Source organism: Salvia hispanica, chromosome 4 (assembly GCF_029641045.1).
Source record: "Salvia hispanica isolate PSC_SH4W2 chromosome 4, Shi_PSC_v1, whole genome shotgun sequence".
Taxonomy (NCBI): domain Eukaryota; kingdom Viridiplantae; phylum Streptophyta; class Magnoliopsida; order Lamiales; family Lamiaceae; genus Salvia; species Salvia hispanica.
In genome coordinates, this window is record NC_142695.1 from 40,774,598 (window position 1) to 40,801,712 (window position 27,115).

General features: G+C 36.7%; 1 protein-coding gene and 3 pseudogenes across 1 annotated transcript; all 4 read left to right on the forward strand.

Moving 5' to 3' along the window:
* The first annotated feature begins 519 nt into the window (after window positions 1-519).
* On the forward strand, window positions 520-3,840 carry LOC125195147 (GDSL esterase/lipase At5g08460-like; annotated as a pseudogene).
* A 2,156-nt stretch (window positions 3,841-5,996) lies between these two features.
* Window positions 5,997-7,167, forward strand: LOC125197431 (metalloendoproteinase 3-MMP pseudogene; annotated as a pseudogene).
* A 5,473-nt stretch (window positions 7,168-12,640) lies between these two features.
* On the forward strand, window positions 12,641-13,647 carry LOC125195148 (metalloendoproteinase 3-MMP pseudogene; annotated as a pseudogene).
* A 9,841-nt stretch (window positions 13,648-23,488) lies between these two features.
* On the forward strand, window positions 23,489-25,375 carry LOC125193518 (protein TIFY 6B-like). The gene is made up of 6 exons (XM_048091332.2): window positions 23,489-23,904; window positions 24,172-24,350; window positions 24,423-24,513; window positions 24,601-24,916; window positions 25,009-25,069; window positions 25,165-25,375. Exons 1-6 carry the CDS (start codon window positions 23,740-23,742, stop codon window positions 25,205-25,207), a joined length of 855 nt encoding a protein of 284 aa, XP_047947289.1. The 5' UTR covers window positions 23,489-23,739; the 3' UTR covers window positions 25,208-25,375.
* The last annotated feature ends 1,740 nt before the right edge of the window (window positions 25,376-27,115 follow it).

Consider the following 27,115-nt stretch of genomic DNA (forward strand, 5'->3'; position numbering starts at 1 on the left):
CCCTTGCGGCCGACGTCGTGCACCGGAAGAAGACCCCCGTGCATCATCGGTTGGCATGACCTCACGTGAGGTGTTGCCTTCGCTGCCATCACTAGACGAGTAGTGGCCACGCGCCGTGCGCTTCGTGCGTTTCGAGCCCGACTCGACACCGCCAGCTCACCTTTCAAGGTGGTGGACTTGCGACCAAACATCGACAAGCTTGAAATCTTTGCCGACGTCGTCTTTGAAGACCCGCAACGCCGCTCTCAGAATGTCGGCTCCACTGGCTCCGCTCTGATAATTCGCCTCTTCTCCCCTGTATATCGCGTAAAATTTTTTGACATCTTTGTTGCAACGGTCCCAATGACTGCGGAGCATCTTCACGTTGCAGGGAACGGTATTCTTCGGCCTTCGTGCGTTGTAAACTTCGGTGACTTTTAGCCAAAAACACTTGTGGGTTTGTTGATTCCTGACGACAGCATCGTACGAGACGCTGATCCAAGCGTCGTACAGAGCCAACGTCTCAGCTTGGCTGTATGGATGACGGCTGCCGTCTCCCACAGCCTCTGCATCCGCTTCCTCCTCTTCCTCCCCGGCATTGACGCCGAGCCTGAGGCTGATCCTGCCGGAGCTGGAGCCGGAGCCGGAGCCTCCACCAATTGGCCAGTCGGACAAACTGCGTTCAGGCGCCAAAAAATTCTCCGGAATTTGGGATAATCCCGGCGATTGCCCGTACCTCTGGGGGGAAGGACGATAGTATGCATCCACATCAAAATGTGGTGTTTGGTACGCCGGCGGGGTGGTCGAGCCTTGGGTGCCCGGCGACGAACCGGGAGTACCCAAACAGTTGTACATGCTCGCCCAATCGTCGAACGAGTTCAAGTCGAACCCGCCACCCGCCGCCTGCTGGAGCCGCCGCCGCCGCTGGAGTTTCCTTTGCCGGACATTTTTTCAACAATTTGAGAGTAGTGTTTGTGTGTAAAATGAAAGAGGAATGAGAGTAGTGTTTGTGTATAAAGTGAATGGAGTATGGAGTATATTTATAGAAGAATAAAAAATAAAAAAAATTTAAAAATTCGACCGTTTGAAATTTTTTTTATTTTTTTTAATTAAATTCAAATTTTTTAAAAAAAATTATTACGTCATAAATACGACGCCCACTCGCGGGCCGGCAAGTGGGCGTCACGTTATGCTCCAACGCGCGCCACGTGGGTGCGCGCGTCGCCTCGCCGGGTCGCGTGCGACGAGATGTCTCGTCTCGTCGAGACGAGACGAGCCTCGCAACGCTGTCTTGATGCTGGCTCGTCTCGTCGAGACGAGACCGAGCCCGCATCGAGTCAGCGTTGCGGATGCTCTTACATTTTTAAGAAATGCCGAGCACCGCACATGTGCTCGGAAATTTCAAAAATTATAATTGGAAGTTACTATATCAGTTAGAACAAAATGATTTCCGCGCAAATTTCACTTTCACCGCCTCTATAGAAAAACCCTAAACCTCTCTTCTTTCTGATTCTTCATCCCACTCCGTTGTTAAATAGTTATCGGCGGCGAGATTCGACCGTTCTGGTGGCGTTTAAGCATTTGGAGAAGATCGTCGAGCCGAGATCGGTGAGGAGGTTATGTAATTGTTGGTTTTTATTTGTCAAAATTTGATTGAAATCGGTGAGGTATCATCGATTTCTATTGTACTATTATCTAATTCGATTGAGGTTTGGATTGTTGACTCTGGTGCTTGATTGATAAGCTTTTAAATACTCTGAATTTTCGTGCTTTAGAGGAGTCGATTAAGGTTTGGATTTTCGTGTGTAACTGGAATTAGATATTCTGTAGATCAAAATGGAGGATTATGATGACTATGTGTTAATGATTCCATTAATCATATATACTAGTTTGTAGATGGTTATTTTGATGCGTTGAATATGGAAAAGTGTGTTTTTTTGATTAGGAGTTGATAAAATAAAATTATATGCTGCATTTTACAGTAGACTGGCATATAAGTTATTGAGTATCATATTCTACTGTAAGATGATTTTGAGCATGTTTTGGTTAAAACTAATTGATGTTTTGGAAGATAAAAACTAGGGTTCATGATTGGTAAATGTTTTTCTACAGAAAGTTTCTAGTGCTTCAAATGCTAAATTTGTGGATTGCATTTGTTTCCTGCGTTACATAGTAACATCTTGTTTCAATATTTTATACAGGGGCAACATATATGTCTTGCTCAGCAGATCCAGCAGGTGATGGACACGTTTCAGCAGTTCATTATCACCATGAAGGAGGTTGCAGCAAAAAATCTGATTTCCAACTCCATATTCTACATTTTGATTGGGAGCAACGACTACATACACTACTATCTCCTAAATGAATCCAAAGTGCAATCCTTGTACTTGCCTTGGAGCTTCAACCAGTTCCTAGCTCGAGATTCAGGTAAGGAATCTTCATCTGCCCTTTCAGCTTCTACATTCACTTATTATTGAGATAGACTCGTCTCGGGTAACCTGTAAGGACTATGCTGCATTGCTTCTTACACTTCACTTCTTTTGGAATCGTTTCTTCCTTGTTATTGTGATCTTTTTTATGTTTAATTGAGTGTTGTTACTTAGGTGATTAAGGGAATATCGAATTTGTTATCAAAGATTGTTGCTATACTTGTATTGCAGAATCTGTACACTGCAAATGTGAGAAATGTGGTTGTAATGGGACTAGCTCCTCTGGGATGTGCCCCTTATTACTTATGGCTGTATGAGAGCGAGAATGGAGAGTGTGTAGAGATGATAAACGACATGATAGTGGAGTTCAACTATGCTATGAGATACATGGTCGAAAACTCAACCACGAGCTTGAAGGGGCCAACATTGTCTTCTGCGATGCATTTGAAGGCTCAATGGACCTAATGAAGAACTCTGATCGTTATGGTGAGAATGTTAATCGCTCTGTTTCATATCGTGCTAGGAGAACTTACGGCTAATTCTAGATTTTGGTTTCATTTCCAGGGTTTAATGTCACGAGTGATGCATGCTGCGGCCTAGGCCATTATCAGGGTTGGATACTGTCCATATCTTCTGACATGGCTTGCTTGAACGCCTCTAGTCATATATGGTGGGATCAGTTTCATCCAACGGGAGCTGTCAACGAGATCCTTGCTGATATTATCGGGTCTGGCCTCCATGTCAACATGTGCTACCCCATGAATTTGCAGGAGATGGTATCACACTAATTCAAACTTAGTTTATCTGCTATTTTAATTGATGAAATCTGGATATTGTGTAAATTGCTCACCTTACCAACAATGGCCTTCCCTCCATACAGAAGCTGAGATGCCGTTCTAACTATGAGACCCTTTGCTACATCCCTGAGATTGAAGAGTTTTGAATGAAACTGGTTGAGCGCCTCAGAGGCGAAGACGTACCTTAGATTGCTCTTCACTTGAGGTAATTAAAGTATCCTACTAGTATTACTTTTTACCTTGGTAGGTTAAAGAAGATTAATTGTTGACCTAGTTTGATTTTGTTTGGATCAGGTACGAGAAATACATGCTTGCGTTCACCAGGTGCAACCACAATCTTAGCTCCTCTGGAAGCAGAGGAGCTTCGCGAGATGAGGTACAACATGAAACATTGGAAGGAGAAGGAGATCGACAGCAAAGAGAGACGGTTGCAGGGAGGCTGCCCCATGTCTCCGAGAGAGGCAGCTTTCTTGCTCAAGGCGATGGGGTATCCTTCTTCAACGAAAATCTACATCGTTGCAGGAGAAATATACGGAAACAACAGCATGGACGTGCTACGCGAGGAGTATCCAAATGTGTTCTCTTATTCAACCCTGGCGACAAAGCAAGAACTTCCACCCTCCAAGCCTTTTTAATGAAAAAAAATTGTAGTTTAGTGTAATTTTGTAAGACAATCTTATCTTTATATATTTTTGTTAAACAATCTTATCTTTTTAATGTTATGTAAGCTTTGTTTTTATTTTTTATTATTTATTAATTTTTTTAAATAATTAAAATTGTAGAATATATATATTAAAAAAATTCCAGGACAACATACTTTCCGAACACATGGATGTGCTCGCCATTATGTCGAAGCACTGCCTGTGCTCGCTACACTCAAACCTCATCCCTCAAAAATACCGAGCACCCACAGGTGCTTGCTGCATTCCTAGCGCATATATGTGCTCGCCAACCTGCTCGAAGTAGTGGGGTGATCGCTACATCCAAACCCCACCTCTCGAAATTGCCGAGCACATGGAGGTGCTCGCCCTGCCGAGCACATTGAAGTGCTCGCCACTGCCGGGTTAGTTGACCAATTCGCCGAGCACCAAGAAGCGCTCGGATAAAAATGCCGACGAAGGGAAAGCCGAGCACCTAAAGTACTCGTGAAGTGCTCGGTAACGTGGGATATGCCGAGCAAATTTCCCTTTTTGCCGAGCACTTTGGTGCTCGGGAAACAGCTCTTTTTTTGTAGTGTCAAAGCAAAAATAATACTCCCTCCATCCCACAGTTGTTGAATCATATTCTAATATTCTTTTTTGGGTCGTCGCAAAGTAGTTGAGTCCTTTTTTGGGACACAGTTGTTGAATCATATTCTAATATTCTTTTTTGGGTCGTCGCAAAGTAGTTGAGTCCTTTTTTGGGACAAAATATCTACTGTATATTTTTTCTCATACTTTACTCTTTCTTTTCTCTCTTACTTTTCCTTTTCTCTCCGTCCCAAGATAAACTAAGCAATTCTTTTGGACATGGAATTTAATAAATCGGTATTTAAATAGTTAAAGTGGAGAGCAAAAAGTAGATGAGTGAAGATAGAATAAAGTAAGTGGAGGATCAAGTAAGAGGGATGATTTTTTGCCAAAAAATGAAATGACTCACTTATAGTGAGACATCCCAAAAAGGAATATGACTCGCTTATCTTGGGACGGATGGAGTACTTTATTCTATATCCATTTAACTTCTAAACACTCATTTTTATATATTCATGCCGAAAAAAAATGCCCCAACTAAAATGAGATGAAATAAGTATTGTTTTTCAGCGATAATAATATTATATATATATATATTTTTTAAATCTGAACATGTACAAATATGATATGGTTAGAATTCTCATAAAATTAGTATTGCGAAAAATAATTAAAATTGAGAGACACACGTAAAATTTTACTACTATAATTTTGAGAGACCATGTTAAGGAGAAAGAAGTTATTAGATTTAATTAGTTAACATAATCAACTGCGTAATGTTTTTCCCACCTGGATAAAATTAAATGCCTCGAAACGATACAGGCTATTAACGAAAACGTTTTGAACCATTAATTCTGGATCATTTATTTTTTAATATAATGACCTAGATTAGTAATAGTTGTTTTCTAGAGTAATAGTATCATCCAAGCATTGTGTTTTTAGGTTAGTGAAACTGTGTGAACCAATATTATACATCATTGACCAATGATTATAATGATTATATATATGCAAGTTTGCAGATGATCAATTCAAATTATCTTTAAGATCACTACTCAGCATGTTAGTAATTAAGATTAGACTTTGAAACCCAAAATTAAATGTAAGCTTAGCCGCCCAATCATTCAACAATTTAATAATATGGCACGATTATTCACAACATATATTTATTACCCTGTTTATACGTGATCATGTGTAAAAAATTATACATACACACATATATAGCTGAATCTAGAGAAGTCGTCTTCAAATTATATCAAGAAAAATGAAGATTGGTTCTTGAGTAACAGGAAAAATAGAATAAATTGGAATCTTGAAGTACGGAGTAATTTTTATAGACCGGACTTATAGCCTAGAATTTAGCAGTCACGATTTTAAAATTAAAAGTCTTACAAGTCCATTCTACCTTAATTGAATTCCTTAATGAAGATACCTGGCTAGCTTAGGTTAGACCATTGAGGTGATTAAGATTGACTTTTTTTCCCATTAATTTGTCCCATGCGAATTATATGTGTATAAATAGATCTCTAGCAAGAGCATTAGCATCACTCACAACATAACATACACAATCTCCCATACTCACTAATTACATGGCTCTTAAGCTTTTTCAGTTGCTTTCCCTTGCCTTTCTTGCTTTTCTATTCATTCCCACTATTAGCCATGCCATGAGAAATAGCCCCCGTGACAAAAAACCATCACCTTTTGATTTCATCAAACAATTAAAAGGTAGTCACAAGGGTGTTAACACAAAAGGCATCCATCAACTCAAAGTCTATCTCAAGGAATTCGGCTATCTCGAATATCTCAATCAAACTCATGCCAATGACGATGATTTTGATGATATCCTAGAGTCAGCCATCAAAACCTATCAAGAAAATTATGGTATCGAACCTACGGGAAGGATTGATACTATAACTATATCAAAAATGACAACCCCGCGATGTGGGGTGCCTGATATTGTGAATGGCACTAACTACATGCATCCTCGCGACAAGAAACACAAGTCGGGCTCAAGCAAGGTCCACATGGTGTCCCACTTTAGTTTCTTTCCGGGAAGCCCTAAATGGCCATCTTCTAAAACTCATCTCACTTATAGATTCTTGTTCAACTTTCCTATAGAGGCTATGGCCCCTGTGGCACGTGCCTTCCAAAAATGGCAATCTTCCACACATTTCACCTTTGCACGTGTCCAAACCTATCAAATTGCTGACCTGGTTATAGGGTTCCACCGCTATGACCATGGAGACGGAGCCCCTTTTGATGGCCCCGGTGGAACCATAGCTCATGCATTTGCACCAACTAATGGAAGGTTTCATTATGACGCGGACGAGTGGTGGTCGATTGGGTCAGTTGAGGATGCATTCGACTTGGAAACCGTTGCACTTCATGAAATCGGGCACCTTCTAGGGCTCGGGCATAGCTCAATTGATGCATCAATCATGTATCCCTCGATCAGTGCAGGCGAGATCAAGAATTTGCATGAAGATGATATTCAAGGAATAAGTGCTTTATACAATCTCTGAAACCACCTCGGAGTTAAATAATTCATCTCTTAATGTTCTTATTAATAAAATATGCTGGTAAATTCCCTATGTCAATGTTTCTCATTGTAGCCATATTCTCACAATTTGCAATGTAATCTAGTTTTTGTTTAAATCGAGATGACTTTTTAAGTGATGATATTTGGTACTCCCTCCGTCCGCGAATAGGAGTCCCAGTTGAGTTGGGTGCGGGTTTTAAGAAAAGTTTGAATGTAATAATTTAAGTGTGTGATAGTGGAATGTGGGACCCATTTATATTATTATTTGTAATCAAAGTGGATTAAAATTAATTGCAGCTTCTAAATTAAGGGAAAATTGGGGTCATTTTTTATACTCCCAAGATAAAATGTCTAACCGGGACTCCTAATGGCGGACAGATGAAAATGGCCAACCGGGACTCCTATTCGCGGACGGAGGGAGTATGTAATTTAGTTTGTTGTTTTATGAGCAAGATCATAAAATTAATTGCGTCGAACATGAATAAAGATGATTTATGATTTTCATTCTACCTGCTAAAAAATTGATTTCACGATGATAAAATAAGATATACTATAGTACTACTATTACACAAGACTAAGGTGTACCCAATATACTTATTATGGCTTTTGTTGACAATCGTATTCAGAATTCGATATACAACACAGTTGTGAAAACGGCTAAATTTTGTAGAGAATGACTGAGAGTATAGTATAAATAAAAAAGCTAACTATATGTGACGAAGCAATGAATTTTAGAAAATAAGATGCAAGTAAATTACTCCCTCTGTTTTTTTTAAAAATAACAACTCTTTTCATTTTAGTACTTTTTTAAAAATAGCAACTTTCAAACTTTTTATTTTAGGAAATCTTTACACCCATATACATCAATTTATTTACTACTTATACCACTACAATTAACAACTTAAAGTGTGCCCTATAATACACTAAACATTAATTTTATTATTTTTTCTCTCCCTCTCTCCTACTTTACCAATTTTTTTCTCCCTCTCTCTTACTCTACCAATTTTTCTTTACCTCTCTCTTACTTTACCAAATTGTGTATTAAAACTCGTGCCGTTTAAAAAATAAGACTAAAAGTCTGATGTAAATAAAATAGTCGTGGGAGTAAAACTCTTGAACATATAGTGTAAGAAAATAAATTGAAAAAATGGGATAGAAAAATATGGGATTTATAAGCTGAAGTATAAATAAAAGGAAAGGAAAAAATGGGAATTGTAGGTGAAGGATAAACAAAACAAGGAAAAAAATGGAATACGAAAAAATGAGTTTTGTAAGCTGAAGTATAATTAAAAGAAGGAAACAAAAATTAGGAATTGTATGAAAGAAAAATAAAACAAGGGAAAAATGAGAACTGTGGCCTCTAGGATTCGAGAGCAGTAACCAATAAGTACACAGACCTAAGCGCTAACCACAAAATTTGTTTATTAAAAGCATAGGGACGTGATCAAATGAAAATTTTAAATATTGTACAAATTTAAAATTATGATTTGGACCATTGAAAAATGTCAACAGATCACAAAAAAACATCAACAGCAAAATGTCAATAGAATTTCAACGGTAGTCAATGATTGATGTTGTGTTGATACTGTATTGGCATTAAAATCTTGAAATTTTACACTGTGTTGATATTGTATTGAAACAGTGTTGAAGTTGTGTTGAGGAGTTTTGAGTTTGTACAATATATAAGTTTGCATTTTATTACTACCCTAAAAGCATATGTATAAGAGTAAATGCCAAAATTGGTACTGAACATATGTCTATTTTACGATTTTGGTCCTAAACATTATCTTTTGAATTTTTTGGTCCTATACATTTCAAATCGGATCACAATTGGTCATCCGTTAATAATTTCGTTAAATTTATAACGGTCAACGGGTTTAACCCAATTTTGACCAACTAATTAAGCTTTTAATTGTGATTTTTAACTCACTAATTATACCCTTAATTATTTTAATAATATTTTAACATATAAATTAAATAATATTAAAAAAATATGAGAAATTCAAAGAAACAACATCAATGATAGAACTATTTTTTCCCTATCCCAAACTAATTTCCGTATTCTCCACAAAATCAACATAACTATAATAATAAAACCAATTCATGGGGGCCCAGTAGCCCCCAGGCCCATAGTGGCTTCGTTCCTGGATACTGCTAATGTCTGTGACGTTGGTCACTAGTTTTATCTTCCATTTGCCGTAATGGATTTGGTTTATGTATCATTTTGATGTTATGTTAGTTTTGGCTTTGGTGTTGGGTCAACATTATTTTATGGCATGTTTGATAGGGGTGAAAATTTATTTAGAGATGGAATTTTATAAACTAAAAATTGTAGAAGCTTAAATACCGTGACTTAATCTCGATCACTATCTAGACAACTAAGCAGAAAATGATTCTATTACTACTAAAGAAAAATAAATTATATGTTAAAATATTAATTTGGAGGAAAACACTATCACATGGGTGTACCTATTGATTACGTAACGATAACTCTATGTCAATTTGTGGTTAATCAATCTACGAGTTATGCCGAGTTGCCGACTAAAGTCTCAAGATTTATTAAGCTATCACTAAGTTAAAAAACATGTCTTCTCTCGAAACCACGATCTGTAGGGTGCAGGCTAGGCCAAAGTGCCCTTATAGTGTAAGAGTGTAAGCACATAGCTCCTAATAGCACATTCGATTTACCCTCGTACCATATTGATTAAGGCGTTGTCTACCTCCATTTCACTCAATTTTATTCAACTCTAGTCTACTATAACTATTTTTTTGGGTGGGCCTCTAAAGTTATTAAAATAACCGGTCCAACAATTAGATAAGTGTGATTAAGTAATTGTATTGGGCTCAATATGGGCTTTTGGTTTGCCTAACGATATTAGCACATTAATCGACCCATGTCTGCATTTATCCGATAATTAAATTAATTTAATAAGCACGCTGTGACAGTTATAAAAATAATTCGGTCAGATAAGCAACTTTGAGAACATCGAGTACTTCATAAATGCACAACTCATGCAATGCATTAAGTCTAATTTGAAATAAAATATTCCCTCTTGACAAACTCATAGTTTAGTATGGTTTTAGAGGTGTTTAACCCATGTTTTTGTTGAATTAAGGTGTTTATAATAGGTTTTCACCCATGTAGACATTAATTAGATGAAATAATGAGTTTGTTGGAGTTTTGAAGTTCAAACAGGTTAAAACGGAGCAAAACGGAGCAAATGGATGATTCCAGGGACTTCGCCCGATCGGGCGTATTTCATCCGACGAAACGCCCGATCGGGCATTTTGAAGCATAGTGAAGTCCAGAGAGAAAACCCGTTCGGGCTTTCCGCATCCGACAAAAAGCCCGATCGGGCATTTTGGATGGCATCGCGATATTTTCGGATTGCCCGATCGGGCGTCCTGCATATTGGAAATCGCCTGATCGGGCGTTTTTACGCAGTATCCATTTTTGCCCTTTTTTCTCTCCAAGTATAAAAGGGTTCTCACTCATTTTCGAACCCTAACTTCCCCCACTGCAAATTGAGAGAAAAATCGAGAGATCCAAGAGGATTGAAGGCAATGAGGCTTCCATCTTCAAGAGATTGAAGAAGAAAGATTCTCCCCAACATCAAGTCTACCTTAGGGAGTTCTATTATCTTTTCCTACTATGTTTTCCTTTGATGTTTTTGTATTTTCCTTTGTCTTAGCTTCCATTATGAGTAGCTAAGTCTTTATTAGGGATATTGGTGAAGTTTGTATGGAATCAATGGGTTAAACCTTGATTTATGCTTATCTATTTCTTTTGTGGTGGTTTTGTTGGTTATTGTGCTTTTTCATTGTCTAATTGATTAGCTACCAATTGGATATGTCTTGTTCTAATTTTTGTCATTGAGAGATGCTTGATTAGATTGTTAAATAACCAACAACTCCGTGCGTTGTATGTGCTCGAGAGAGGCATAGCTAGAGAGAGGGCTTGGGTCCGTAGGTTTTAGGAGTCGGTTTCGAAGTGTAGGGAGGAGACTCCGACATTAGAGGCCGATCAACGCGTTAGGTGCACCCGAGAGGGGGTCTAACCAATTTACCCGATCTTCCTAGCCACACATAAGACCATTTATATGAGCATGATCCCTAGGTGAACACCCGTGATCCATACCAACGGATCCATATCCCTACCTTTCCAATTTGAGTGAAAACTACCCTTTATTTGCTTTAGTTTCCTAATTTGCTCTTAATTGCTTACTTGTTCTTTGATCTTAGTTAAGAAAAACCAAAAACCCCTTCTATTAGTCTAGATAGTGTTCAAAGTTGCATCGTAGTACTCAAGTCGGAATTTAGTCTTCGAGGATCGATAATTTCAACTTGCCACGTGCTACATACCCCATACACTTGTGGGTGACATATTTATTGCAAATTTAGCATGAGTCACCTCTGCCCCATAAAAAGTATGAACAATGGATATGACATAAGAATTAAGAAAAAATTGGTAAAATAAGAGAGAAGAAAAGAATGATATGGTAAAGTAAGAGAGAGTAAGAGAATATAGTTAAAGTAGTGTTAGTACATAGTGATACTTAAATCATTAAATTGATGAGTAAAACTTTCTAAAAATGGAATGCACATATTTTTTGGGACGGACGAAATGGAAAACGCACATATTTTTATGGGACGAAGGGAATATTAGAAGTCTAATTTATAACGAGCTTTGATATAAAAACTAAAAAGCTTATAGGAATATTTTATTTACAATTTCTTGTGGACTCTTAATCATAGAAAAGAGAAATTATGCAATCTTATATACCTAGACCTAGAAGTACATTAATTAAGTTGTTGGAAAATAAGCAGTAGAATTTCAACGTCGTCGAGGGAGTCAAATCTTTTAAATTTCAACGTCGTCGAGGGAGTCAATCTTCTTTAAATTAATGCGGCTAAATGGAAAAAGACAATCATAAATCTGTCTAATTTCCACCCCTCAATAAAGTTAATTAATATAGTAACTGGGAACACTGTTTTAAAATTGGTAGTTGAATTAAGCAAAGTTAAATATTTGACATAACTTTTCATCTCGAAGCAAATGTTAATAATTTTCAAAATAAAGACTTCATCAACAGGTTGATTATACTATTGCTTATTAATCTCAATGAGAAACCTAAAAGGCTGCTTTGTTTCTCACTATCAATAATGTTGCCTTGAAATTACTAATAAATAGATCGAATTTACAATTACTCCTACATTTTAATTAACATGTTCGATTCTGTTAATACTCTCTAAACATAAGATTTTTAAAAAAATTGTGTTGTTTGTAAACCCAACAGGAAGCCATCATATTGAAACCATCGAACCTTTAATTTGATTACGTATGTTCAATCCATATATAACTATTTGAAGCTGTAATTTAATTATACCAAGTCTTGTTTAGAAGACTATACAAAACTTGTTTATTAGAACGAATAATTTGTTGTAGATGACCTAGTCTTTATTTATTATCTAATTGTAATTAACGTATTCTACACCCAATTATTCCAAGTCATAGTAATTGAATGAAAAACAAAAGAAGGCAACCGCAATTGTCCCCATTACCTCGTCAAAGTCATTACAAAAAGGAATAATATACCCCACAAGAGTCATTATAAATACGTAGAATGTAGAGCATAATTAACATGTATCGCAAAACAAATCCATTACATTTACAATTCTTCAAATACCTATTCATGGCTTTTAAGATTTTTGAGTTCACCTCCTTCATCTTTCTCATTTTCATACTACTTGCTCCAATTGGCCATGCCAAAAGGAGCAACCCAAGTGACAAAACCTCCTCCCCTTTTGATTTCATCAATAAATTAAAAGGTTGTCACAAGGGAAACAACACAAAAGAGATCCACAAGCTGAAAGCCTATCTCGAGAAATTCGGTTATCTCAAATATGAAAGCAAAACTCATGCCACTGATGATGATTTCGATGATATCCTAGAATCAGCCATCAAAACCTACCAGAAAAATCACCACATCAAACCCTCGGGAATCGTAGATGATGAAACGATTTCAAAAATGCAAGCCCCACGATGTGGGGTACCTGATATAGTTAATGGCACTAACTACATGCATCCGCGCAACATGAACCACGAGCCGGGATCAAGCAACATCCACACAATATCTCACTTCAGTTTCATTGAAGGAAACCCTAGATGGCCATCTTCCAAAACACATCTCACTTATAGATTCTTGCCCAACTTCCCTCCAAATGCCATGGAGCCCGTGGCACGTGCCTTCCAAAAATGGGATTCTTCCACACATTTCACCTTCGCACGTGCCCAAACCAATCAAAATGCAGATCTGGTCATAGGGTTCCACAACGGTGATCATGGAGACGGGTCCCCTTTTGATGGCCGCGGTGGAACCCTAGCTCATGCATTTCCACCAACTAATGGAAGGTTTCATTATGATGCTGACGAGAGGTGGTCCATTGGAGCAGTTGAAGGTGCATTCGACTTGGAAAGCGTTGCGCTTCATGAGATCGGTCACCTTCTAGGGCTCGGACATAGCTCAGTTAATGCAGCAATCATGTATTCAGGGATCGGAGCTGGACTAACGAAGGGTTTACATGCAGATGATATTGCAGGAATAAGAGCTTTGTACAATCGTTGAAATATTATATTAAAAATATCATATTAATTTCTATATTTTTATTTGAAAATAATATCCCGATGTTGAGATGTTATTAATATAATCTATGCTAGGTTCTCGTTGGCTTCTATGCCTCTTCTCATTCAACCATCAATTAAATTGAATAATTTTATCGTTGGAATTTTTAATAGGAAATTAAAGTTTCACTATGATCAGTCATTAAATTGTTGTTCTTGTGGGATGTAATATTTTCACATACGAAACTGATCAATTCCAAATATTAATTTCGGTTCGGCTTGTAATATATGCTGGTTCGATTAATGCACTTCTATTATTTTAGTTTGACACATGCAATATGATCTAGTACTTCTATTATTTAAATCGTGGATTGAAGTTTTTTTTTTATTATACTATTTGATTATTTTTATGATAATCTGAATTTTCAGACCTATTTATTTATTTGTTTGTTTGTATTGAGAGCAAGTAAATATGGAATTCTGAATTGATCAAAGAGAATTTGTATGATTGGATTGATTTAAAAATCTAGTTAGATAGAAATGCTAATCCAACTTGAAATTGATAAATCGATCAGAACATTGAGATATACAATCAAGACTATACATAGAAACATGTCAATATTGTGTTTAGCCTATTCGGATAAAGCATAATCACAGAAAGAACACATGCAAAGGTGTTTTATTCACATAAACAACGACAAATTACATCGAGTTCGAATCGATCATTGGCGTAAAATTTGATGGGCGAGACATCTTTCTGGGGTTGTGGTGTGCTTGGAACAAAAGCAATGGCGTAGATGATTTGGAACATCGTTTCTCTTAGTTAATAACCCTAGAAGAGAAAGTAGGAAGAAAGTACTTACCTCTCAATTCCCAGCCTTTGAAGAATCACTGGCGGAGTAAAAACCCCATTCATCTTGTACTACAACACACTATCTTATAAGGATACAAAATTAAAAACGCAATTACTTAGCGTTGGAAAATTTTGAATATCAACAGAAATTAAGGGCACACAGAAAAATATCCTATAAGCTAAGGGCATAATTGTCCACTGAACTTAAATATTTTGCTTTTTTGAGATAGTATTCATTTGGCTTTTAATTTTAGTTAGGACTCCAATACTGAATAAGACAGTTTTAAATCGTATGTGGTGTATTTAGAACATAAAACTTAGCGTCCTTAATTGACTGAAAATTGTTCTTAGACAATTTTTTTTTGGTAGTGACATTTTAACACACTTACAGGTAGCGGCAACGAGTTATCAGAAAAAGAGTAGGATGAAGCAGCAGCAGAAGAGACTTAGCCAGGACTGGATATGGAGTATAGCCTTCACTGCATATATAATTAACACAAGCTAGCTATACTCCATACCCAGGCCCAGATAAGTCACTCCACCGATTGTCCGACGTTGTATCGAGATCAAGAGACACATGCAGAGTTTATTTAGAGCAAGAAGATTTTGAAATGGTGTAGAGGTAAACAAAAGATCCTACTTGTAATTTGGTACGACGAACATGACATATATATACACATACAGACACGCCCAATTCATACTAATCTATGTTTATAATAATGATCCAGGACATACTTAATATTATATACATTTGTGTTATAGGTTGGTAGATATGGGCCAAATGGAGCCAATTATATAAGTTGAAGGTTGTTTGAATTATCATCAAGATTCAATGATTGCTCTTCATTTTGTTTATTTATAACTCTTATATGGCCACCTTTGACAAAATTGAGTATAATTAGTTGAATCAAACTTCACTCAAACTGTAGCATTTGTATATATACTAGTTTTAAGTTAATTACTACTTATTGAGCTTCGAGAAGCCGACTTTGATGTTTTCAAATGTAAGCTTAAAAGAAGTTTTATTATCATGTATAAATTCATTATCATATTTGAAATTTGATAGTCGGAGATTTTGGTATTCCGATCGACAACGAATCACTCCGTATTCAAGAAAGTAGTAGTACTATGATTTAAAAAATATATAGAATCAAATGAGTTATTTGTATATTAGTCGAACAAATTCAAGTAAGAAGTTATTTCTCAACTCATAGGCTAAAAACTCAAATTTAGTGTAGTGTGTTGTAAGTTGTAAATAAAGAAAATTGTTACTATAATTGTTTACAACTTGATATGAATAAAATAAACAAGAATATTTTTCAAGAATCGCATATTCAGTCATTAGACAACAGGTTTTGCTTCTGTATGGAGTATTTGATGTGAAGGCCAAGCTAGTTGCTACCTGCTACCTAATTAATCTGTCTTTCTTGTATTTAGAAATTTTATTATCTCATAAATTAAGCCATCTCTTGCGTATGCAAAACAGAAAAAACAGTCGAATAATGGCCTAATAAAACAATTTAGATGCTTACATCTTGTTCATAATTGATTTAGCCATGACAAATGCACGATAAAGAATAGAGCCGGACTCTTGAGTTAGCCTAGTTAGTAAATTGAATGAGTTTGTAAATATTGAATTACTAAGGTTAACTTAATTTGTTGAACATTAATTCTTGTCTAAGACGATTCACAGTGCATGTAGACTATTGCACGAACACATAATTCATATAGGTCTACAAATTCCTCTTTGTAACAACAAAAATAAAAATAAATTAGTAACAGCGCAATGAGACACATAAACGGCACTTTCAACTATGATTTGAGAAATGTCTCAAATCACAAGACATGTCAATTAGTTAGGTGGTACTAATTCAAGTTTTCACATCAAAAATAGTGTTTGATTACTGAGAACTACTGATTAGCTTTTTTAATCAGAATGATTACAAAAGTGTACAAATTCTTACATAATCAGCTAATTCACAGTCACAACAAAATGCCATTTTTGCATATGTTATTAAGATAGTTTTTTATTGCATGTAATAATCAATCAATTTAACTGCATTACGCAAACCACAGTTTTAAATATTAGGGCATCCGCAATGGGGCGGACGATGCGACATCGCCCGTCACATCGTCTGCCATTGCAGCATCGCGGACGATGGGTAACCCATCGTCCGCGCCCGATACATCGTCTGGGGACGATGCGCGGAGGATACCCATCGTCCGTCGCATCGTCCGCCACTGTGGACGAGGCGGACGATGGGTCACGGACGATGCGACGCGGTTTAGTTTTTTTTTATTTATTTATTAAATTTTCAAAACCTATATATATCAAATTCACTTCATTTTTCTCACTTCACTCATCAAATTCACTACATTTTCAAGCAAAATGGATTCCGGAGATTATCTGAATAGTCCGATGTTCGGTGGTGCACGATGGCCGGGTACAGAACCCGACGAATACCGGCCATTAGACACCAGCGCCGAGTACGATCCCGACCTTTCCACCGACTCATACGGGCTCTCCGATATGGAGCCGTCTCCACACCGCCCCTCCGCCGCCGCCGCTCCCCCACCGCCGCCGCTTCCGGGTCCGCCACCAAAAAGAAGCGGACAAAGGCACGAACCCAGAAGTTGTCTACAACGGAGGTGTGTGAAGAGTTCGCCCCGGGCAGGACGAACTACTCCGACCCCGAATCCATCGTCTTGACGAGATGTTGGATTGATGTTCGGAGGATCCGGTGTACGCCAACAACCAGAGGGTGACTGCGTATTGGGAGCGCATCGCCGAGAAATACAACGCGGCCAAGCCGGCGAACGCGTACAAGCGCCACAGGGAGCAGCTCCGCAAGCACTGGGATCAAGTAAAGAAGCAGGTAAATTTGTTCGCGGCGGAGTACGAGAAGTGCGAGAGGGAGCAGACCAGTGGCGAGAGTCTCGCGGATGTGCGCGACAAAGAGATGCAGTCGTACATTTCATTGCACGGCGATTTCAAGCACTACCAGTCCTGGGCGCTCTTGAGGGACAAGCAAAAGTTCGTTGGTGATGTGATTCCCCAATCGACGGCGGCGAGGAGGAGGGCGTCGAAGCGCACCTTCAATGATTATACAAGTAGCGATAGCGGCGCGTCTCCGATGGACCTCAACAGTTCGGTGTTCGAGGATGAGAGTTCCGGCACACCGATGTCCTCCCGGCGTCCCCCTGGCGTCAAGGCTGCCAAGGGCAAGGGCAAGGCCACATCCTCCTCCGTCGCACCGCCTGAGCAAGCCCCGTCGCCGACCCCGAGTTCGACGCCGTCCGCGACTTCGACCGCGGCCCATGCGTACGCGGATTTGGCGGCCTCCTCCGACTACCGGACGTTGTTGGACGCGCACACCGCCCTCATGCAGGCGACCAACCCGGCTCAAATCGAGGGCATCCAGCGGATGATCGATGGCCTCAGCCGCAAGTTGGGACTTCTTTAGACTAGCCTCCTTTTTTTGTATTTTCAGCTTTTTTTTATTTCTTATTTTGTAACTTTTTTTTTAATTAAGTAAAATTAGAATTTCCCTGTAATTGTGTTGTTTTTATTTGTTTAATATTTTTATTTACATTTGCAAACATAATAAAAACATAAATACAAAATAGTGAAATGCTTAGAGCGTCGCTTAGGGCGGGCTATAGTCCGCCCCACTACAGGTGAAATATGAAGAGGATAAAATACTGAAGTGGCGGTGCATAGGGCGTCGCTTAGGGCGTCCCATTGTGGATGCCCCAGTGCAGCTGCCGCCGACAGACTCAGCAGCATAAATGATTAATTAGGCTCTCGTCGTATCCATCTACATATCCAATGGCTAATAATTAAAGTATAAGTGTCGTCTATGATAAGTCAATAACAAAGACAACAATAGAGAGGCAAAACCTACAAACAAAATTGCTTATGATCACACACATTAAAGCATTAATAATTCTTCTCGTCTATTGGACCAAGCTTGTAAATATTGTCAAAGCCGGCCGTCATGATCAAGACAAGGGAGAAAGAATTGTTTTGATTTAATTTCGATGATCGAGATTTTTTTTGTCAGTGGATATAATACGAAAAATAGTTATATACTAGTACTCCACATGTCCCTCAATAATTTACACCAATTTTCTTTTTCGTTCGTCCCAACTAATTGACACCCTAACTTTTTACTATTTTTGGTAATAGACCTCACATTCCACTAACTCATTTCACTAACATTTTATTATAAAATTAATATATAAAAGTAGGACTCATATTCTACTAATTTTTTCTACTCACTTTCCACTAAGATTCTTACAATCCGTGTCAAATCAACTGGTACTAATTAATGGGGGACGGAGGGAGTACTATGCTATATGGAAATTGGATTTCTTTATGTGATAATATTCCTATATTAGGACTTTGACAATTACTCCCTCCGTCTCGGCTAAAATGACATATTTTTTAGTCGGCACGAAATTTTAGGAGTTGTTGATTAATATGTTTAATTGGAGAGAGAAAATGTGGGTGTGGAATAATAAATAGAGAGCGAAAGAGAGTTGAATATACATGAACTTTAGATTCAAAAGTAAAAGTTTTGAATCTACTCGTGAACTTTTACTTTTACTACTTTCATTTTTTCTAATCTATATACGTGAACTTCGAATTTTCTGTTTTCCCCTCGGCGAATATTTCGATTATATTAACATTATTTTTGTGAATTTCCCTAATTTGTCTTTTTAAAATTGCATTTGTTTAACATTTGTGTACGTAACAATTCTTTTGTTCTTTTGTGCATGGAGTAAATAATCACATGAGTTCTCTCAAAATATTTCCATATAGCTCAATCTGAAAACTCATCTTGTTGTCGAGACACATGTGTTTGTTATACTCATTCTATAAGTAAAAACGCAAGCGCTTGCAATACTCACATACAATCTTCTAACAAAGTGTTGGCCATTAACTAATTTTAGAGAAAAATCAACGGCTGAGGATAAACCAGAAAATAAAAAAAAAAAAAAAAATCAAAGTTCAGTTGAAAGTCAAGAAAATCTCAAATGTTTCGGGAAATGTAGAAAATTTCAAAAGTTCGTGTATTGGCAGACAAATTATCTTATTTTATCTAAAAATGAGCTCGTTTCAATCATCATTGTTTTTTTGCTAACCTAACCTAATACTTCCACCGGAAACGTAAGCTTCAATTTAGAGAAATTTTAATTTCAAGAAAAAAAATCTGAAAAGACTAAAATCTGTGTATTTAGATTCAAAAGTAAAGGTTCCAAGAAAAAACTAAAAAAATACGTGTTATAATAGTTTGGTAGGATAGATAGCTCATCTATCTTAAAGTTACATGAACAACCGGAATTGAACAAACTAGGTATGCAAATTCTAACTTAACGAAATACAACCCACAAAAAACGAACATATTTAATCTCGTCTTCGATACAAAAATAATATATCTAAATGATAGTAAGTTATTAAGGCGACATGAAAATATAATTAAACAGACAATCAGAAATGACAAACTCATAGGAGTATTCATAATCCGAAGTGTGTGACCATGCAACCTCCAATTTCCTCTCTTAAAATCCGAATCTCAGCCCTAAGTCCATTCTCTCTCCTTCTGCTCTCTTCAACCTCTTGCTCAAGCTTCGCCTCTCTCTCTCTGCTCTCCCGCAAAGCCTCCTCCAGCTCCAAATATCTCCGTTCCGACATCCTCTTCCTCTCCCTTTCTCTCTCCCGCTTCCGCCTCCGATTAAACCAGCTCGTTACCTGCTCCACATCCAGTCCTGTCTGATTTGCTAGCTCCGCCTTTTTCTCTCTAGACAGATGATCTCTCTCTCCAAATGCCACCTCTAGAGCATCGATCTGAAATCGCTCGAACCTGTTCATTCCTTGATTTGATGATTTAACGATAAACACTTATTAACCTTCCCAATGACATGTTTTTATTCTCCTTATAAGATGAATTCCACATATTTATAGAAACGATGTTGGGATCGCGGAGACATTTAGGGTTTTTGCAGACAAACGGATGAAGTTAATTTGGATTTAGGAGCGACGATTTGTCCTAAGATTGAGTGCCAATACAAGTATAGTTTCTTCGTCAATGTCTTTTTCTTGACACCTTAAAATGAAATTAAACTTTTTCGGGCAAGTTAAAATTTATGTACATAATAAAATATTTCATCGTTCATATATATATATACACGTTGTGTACGTATTCACTCTGATTTCTTTGTTTGCTTCGCACATTTCACAAACAAGATAGGTTTAATTTAAACTTTGAAATAAATCATTTTTGTGCTGGACTAATTTTGGATTGTGTTTAATATCATACGTATGTTTACGGTTTCGAATTTAGAATGACCTAGTTGGTGGAACAAACGAACTCATGATTCAAAGGTCTTGGGACCAAACTTGCTAATACTCATCAAGTACTATATAAATCTAAATTTTTGTAGTGCAATTTTATTTAATTGGTGGGATAGATGATTTAATTTTGTAGATAGCCATACTCATAAGTCACAAACCCTTTTTAAAACCAACTATTTAGGGTTTACATATTTTTTTTCCCTTGACATGGCGTATAATAGAGTTTCCTAGGCTGGAAAATTAGATTTTAAAAAACCCCAATCAAGATAGCATGGTGAGAGTTTTAATTTATCAAGAAATCTCCTCTATTATTTAATAAGGGCCAATCTGCTAATGAATGACTAATATATTACATATGCCTTTTGTATGGGCTTAGAAAGCCTATCTAACCGGCAAATATTAGTGAGTGGGCTAATAAATAGCCCAATTATATTTATAATGCTATTGGATTTAATTTATCTATTTGGTCAACTTTAATAAGTTAAATTCAATAATTGATCAATAAATCATTTGTACTTTTATGTATCGTGATTTGATGCCACAATCTATACGTGTCAGCTTGATATCTCAAAGTAGAAAACGGGATCAAGATAGTAAGATTCCAAATCTATTTAGATCTAACCATTAAGGAATAAAATAATGTACATGCTCAATATACATTATTTAATCTAGATTCAAAGTGTAAAAAAGAACAAATTAAAGGGCGGGGTGAGGGAATTTAAAAAGGTTTTAACTCCTTAAATAAATCAATAATTAATTACATATTTATACTTCAACATAATCACATCAAACATAAAATATATAATCATCTAGTTAGAAATTATTGAATTTAATTATGTATTATCAAATTCAAACTGAAAATTAATGTATAGAACGTAATTTGTAGACGTCCAAGCGTAATCAAATTTTATTCTATTTTGATTAAATAAAAGTGAAACCATGATTAAGTGCATTTTATTAATTTCCCATCATATGCAATGTCTTTCCACATTTTATAAATATTTTTTTTCTCTATATTAAAAAAGATAAACAAATTGGAACAAAACTAGGTAATGACTTAGGAAATGACGTATTGAAGCCAATATTTAATTGTTTTTGAAAGATTAGGGTTACCATTCCCCTCCATTATTTATTCTACAGTAGTTCTTAACCGATCGAGTTGTATAATATTGTTTTATATGTATCTAGTTGGTTGCTAGTGTAATTAATTGGAGTATTCTTTATTGTTAATGTTAATGTTAGGTTGGTAATTTAAATCAAGCTAATAAGTTTGACTTTTGATGCTTCTTTAGAACAGTTCAATGTACAGAAATTATTCGAGTTTAAAGTAAGAATATATATATTTTAGAGGACTTTCGACTATAAATATATATGTATATCATAAATTTAGATTGCTTAGGTCATGAGTGGATTAATTATCCTAAACAAAGATCGTATATTCGAGTAATTGGGAGTTCCTCTAAAAAAATAAATTTCTTTATGGCCATCTAAGATGTGAAGAACATTTATTTAGACTGAGAGATTATGGATACCATTACCCTTCCAAGTCAAAATAACTAAATAAGACTGTCCGGGGATTATATTTATATGATTGGGTTTTATACAAAATATCAATTGAATTGACTCACAATATTCTAATTGTGTTGCTTGGCATGCATCTTGAATTGATATTCGAATAATTGAAGATCTCTAACTCTATACCGCGATACCTCTTAGACATGGGTTTTAAAATGGAAACAACTTAATTATTTTCTAAAGAGTGAATTTGAATTTCATAATTAATCCCTAATCTCATTATGGCATAAAATTAATTTCTCTTGAACTTTAATCAATTATTTTATACGTGTTTCAACATAAGGTGAAAATAAAAGAATTCAGGTTCAGGTGCAAAATATTCAGCTTAGGCACCTCTACCATGACTTATTGCAATTAAGATCCCTAAAATGTGATTTTTATTCAAGTTCAGATATTTAAGATGCAACCCTATTTTCCAGGAACGAATTATGAAATTTACATTTTTTCTAAAACTGAAAATAGTTGTTTACAGTGAGCTTCCAGTTTTTTCTTCCTTGTATCTTTTCTGGTTGAACTTCAAGATTTTGATTTTATATGTTAATTTCAAGTAATCTTGCTTAATTAGATTTTCAATTTTCGGTGAAATGAATTTCATTGCAGTTTATGATTATTCTTGGATTAAATTAATTATATACGTGTTGAGTGGATGAAGGTTCACGTTTTGCAAGAAGAAGTCTAAATGCGATATAAAATAATGAGCTAATAAAGATGTAGTTTGCTAATAATTAAATTGTTTAGTAGGAGTAGTAATAAAAAAGAAAAGGAAAACAGTCCTTTGAAACTTTTCATTTCCCTTTAGTTGGTTGTGCAATCTAACGTGCTTTCTTCATTGTTTATAGTATTAAAGAATCGATTTTATTATGAAATTAGTTGTGCACCCCTAGAAGTCACCAGAAGACAAGAATAAATTAGTCTCCTAAAGGCTAAAAATGATTCCAAATTAAAATAAGCAAGTTTTTATATTCCCATGTATGCTATATTTAATATTATATTAACCACTTGGAAGCCCATATTTCTCGCTTTATTACATTGATAACTACAATTATGTTATCTTAATGCACATGAGAAACTTACAATTGAATATTTTGAAGCTGATTTACAGCTATTGAAGGGCGGCATTTCAATTTATTTAATTGGGATCGCAATATTATACTTTGTCACTGATTAACGTTATAATAATAACAAATTTCAATATTTTGATTTTCCATGAAGTTTCTGGATCTAGACAGCTCCTAATTCTTGCTTAAGATGTTAGTATTTCATTACATTAGTTAGCAAAGAGTTGTGGTTGATTGGATACTTGTTGGAGATTTGCATACTGTTTTTTTTTTGAAGATTTGTTAGCTTCATTAGTAAGTGCAGCAATGGAATGGCCATTGCCAAACAAGAGCTATGCCAATCCTCAGCTCTTGCCCTTTCATGGTTCTAATGCTAAGACGGGTTTCGACTCTCTCGCTTCTGCTGGTCTGGTGACGATAACCACCAAAGAAATCGACTCTGATCGCACTTCTTACTCTACCGTTATGCAGGTTAGTTTCGATTTTCTTTGCTAATAACCATTGAATGGAATTTGATAAGTCGATCCGCTTTCACTGCTACATCAGGAGTTACTCCATGTATTGCTCGACGTATATCAAATAGTAGACTTGCTTGTGTATTTTATTGACCTTGTTTCATTTCTCAATAGATACTTTGGTAGCCAATATCTTTTTTTTGTTTTGTTTCATTTCATTATTTTTTTGTTTCACATGTTTTCATCATTTAGGCTCAATTGTTGATTCATTTTGACTACTCAGAAAAACATTGATCAAGGAGGAGTGCGGTACACGGTCACAACGTATCCCGCCAATCCAACGAAGGTAACGGTATCACCTGCCTCTGTTCATCCATCTTTTCTGCCCCTTAGCCCACAACCGATTTCTGCTATCCCACCTCTGTCTTCGAGCAGCCCTGTTGTCGGAACTACAGATTTAAGGTATTATTATTGCATTTATAGACCTGAAATCTTTTTCTGAAGAAAATGACAAAAACTACATCCATTATGCAGGAATTCACCCAAGATATCAGGGGCTCCGGCCCAACTAACGATGTTCTATAACGGCTCAGTTTGTGTATACGACAATGTTTCTGCAGATAAGGTACATCACATTATGTTGTAGCTGCAAGAATTTGTGCTTATTTTGCTCTTCTGGTTTTGTATTTTTAATATATGAATAAATGTATAGGCTCAGGCTATTATGTTATTGGCTGGAAATGGGCCTCCCACGGCTTCTAGTTCACCGGCCGTTCAAGCAGTCACGCCTAGGCCTTCAATTCTTGAAAGTTATGTAGTGAATCATCCCTATGGCGTTGCATTGCATCGGCCTAACCCTGCAGCAAATGCCCCTATTAGCGTTTCTCAATCGCTCAGCTGGGCTGGTGCTATCAGTGACATGAATGCTTCTAAACAAGGCAGCGTTCTTGTCTCGTCTAACAAAGTCGAGCCATTGAGAGCAGTTAGTTCGCCAGCATCCAGTTCTGCATCCTTCAATAATTCGTCAAGTATTCTTCTGTTTCTATAAATGAATCAAATCAACTCATGCTATCTCCCTTCTCTCCCTTTCTCTAATATGCTGATTTTGCATTGTGATCAGGCTCTGTACCTCAATTTAGGAGGAAATCGTTGGCTCGATTTCTAGAGAAGCGCAAGGAGAGGTAAAACATTGCTCTACTTTGTGTCAAACTGTCTAATGAGTAAAGATTCAAATGGTGACATTGAATTTGAACGGGTGACGGTGTTTCGATTTTAGGGCAATCAGCACAGCACCATATGGTGACAAGGAATCACCATAATGCAAAGCACTTAACTGATCAAAGGGCAACATGCAACCGAACAGATACAGATACACGCTGCTGCATTCGTACGAGTAGTAACTTGATTTTGATTTGTGTTGTAGGTGTTGTTGCTGCAATCCAGTTTTGATGTTGGTATATATGATCCAACAGCTTTTTGTTCGATCACACTAAGAATGTTTTAGGCCACACTTTCTTAACGGCTAAATTCTATAAATGGGGTCTTCTACAATAATCGTTCCACCAATAGGTAGGTTTTTTTTTTGTTTCTGGAAATGGGTGATTTGAAATACGCATTCTAAGAATGCGTATTTCAAATACGCATTCGTGGAATGCGCAACTAAGCTGAATTCGGCAGTCAACCAGAAAAGTCAAAATTCAAACTAAATACGCATTCTTAGAATGCGTATCTCCCCTTCATAAAGTTCGTCCAAAACAGAATCGGGCAGAAGCATTCTGCCCTCTGCGCGAACTCCAGCCTCCTTACCCACGAATCCCTTCCAAGAATCGGGCAGAGGTATACATACCGTGGGGGGGGGGAGAACGTCGGCGGCGGCGGCAGGTCGACGGGAGCGGCGGCGGCGGCGAAGAAGCAGCAGAATCGAAGAAGCAGCGTGTCTGTTGTGCGTTCTGTTCTGGCCGATTTGCCCCAATTTAATTCAAGTGAGATATGCATTCTAAGAATGCGTATTTAGTTTGAATTTTGACTTTTCTGGTTGACTGCTGAATTCAGCTTAGTTGCGCATTCTAAGAATGCGTATTTGAAATACGCATTCTTAGAATGCGCAACACCTATTTACAGAAATTCAAAAAAAAACCCCTATCGGTGGAAGCCGATTTCCAGAATGCACTATTTATAGAATTTAGCCCTTTCTTAACTACACTGTACAAAACGTAGCATACCTATAATTTTTACTCTTGTTTGTAGCAGTGTAATGAAAATTTCATTTCCGTACATGCTTGAAAAAAAAACAGAACCACCTTGTATATTTTTTCACAATTCATGAGCCCAACTTTAAATATGGATTATTGATTTTCAATGGTTTAAATTTATAATCTGTTTAACCAACACCAGACCAGAACCGTCAAAACTAGCATACAACCATCATGGTTCGGTCCATTTCTTCACGGTCCAATTACAGGAACTGCTGTATCCAGAATCGTGAACGCATCTAGATAGAATCCATGATTTTCGCAACCTGCAACCGATCTGCCAGCATCCTCCATTGTTCGCTGGATAAAACTACCAATTGTAGAGGTCTTTATGTACATGTATAAATTTGGCAAGAAATTGTAAGTTGGAATATTAATTAGTATAAGGGTGTATTCACCCTATAAGATTTCCAATTCTACAATCTCCTAGAATTGAATTCTTTCAAGAATTGATACACTATATCCCACATATATATATGGAAAAAAATAGCCCTAAATTCAAAGTTTGACTAATCAAAAAGGAAAATAACAAAATTAACCTCCAAAAGAGTGAGAGAGAAGGTAATGAGGTGGAAGGTCTGGGCAAATGTGGAAAATTAACTCCTATTCTTGGTGGAAAAACTAAACAAATCTTGCCTATTGTCCAAGATTTCAATTCTCGTTCATTTCGTATGAACAGGACGATCCTCTCTCGAATTCTAAGGCTTAGTCTAATTAATTAGTGGAAAGTGAACAATCATAGTTCTCCCAATTGGCCAAGAATTGCCCAATACTTCCAAAATGAACACGCCCTAATAGTCATAAGAAAAAAAAGTAAATATACATAAATTATATACTCTCTTTAATTTAGTTCTATTTTTAGGATATAATTTTACAACTAATGTATCTTGAGTATATTAGTATTTTGGAGAGTTTATAAACTTTAAGAAATCATTAAACTTAAATAAAATGCATAATGCATCCTACGAAAAATTC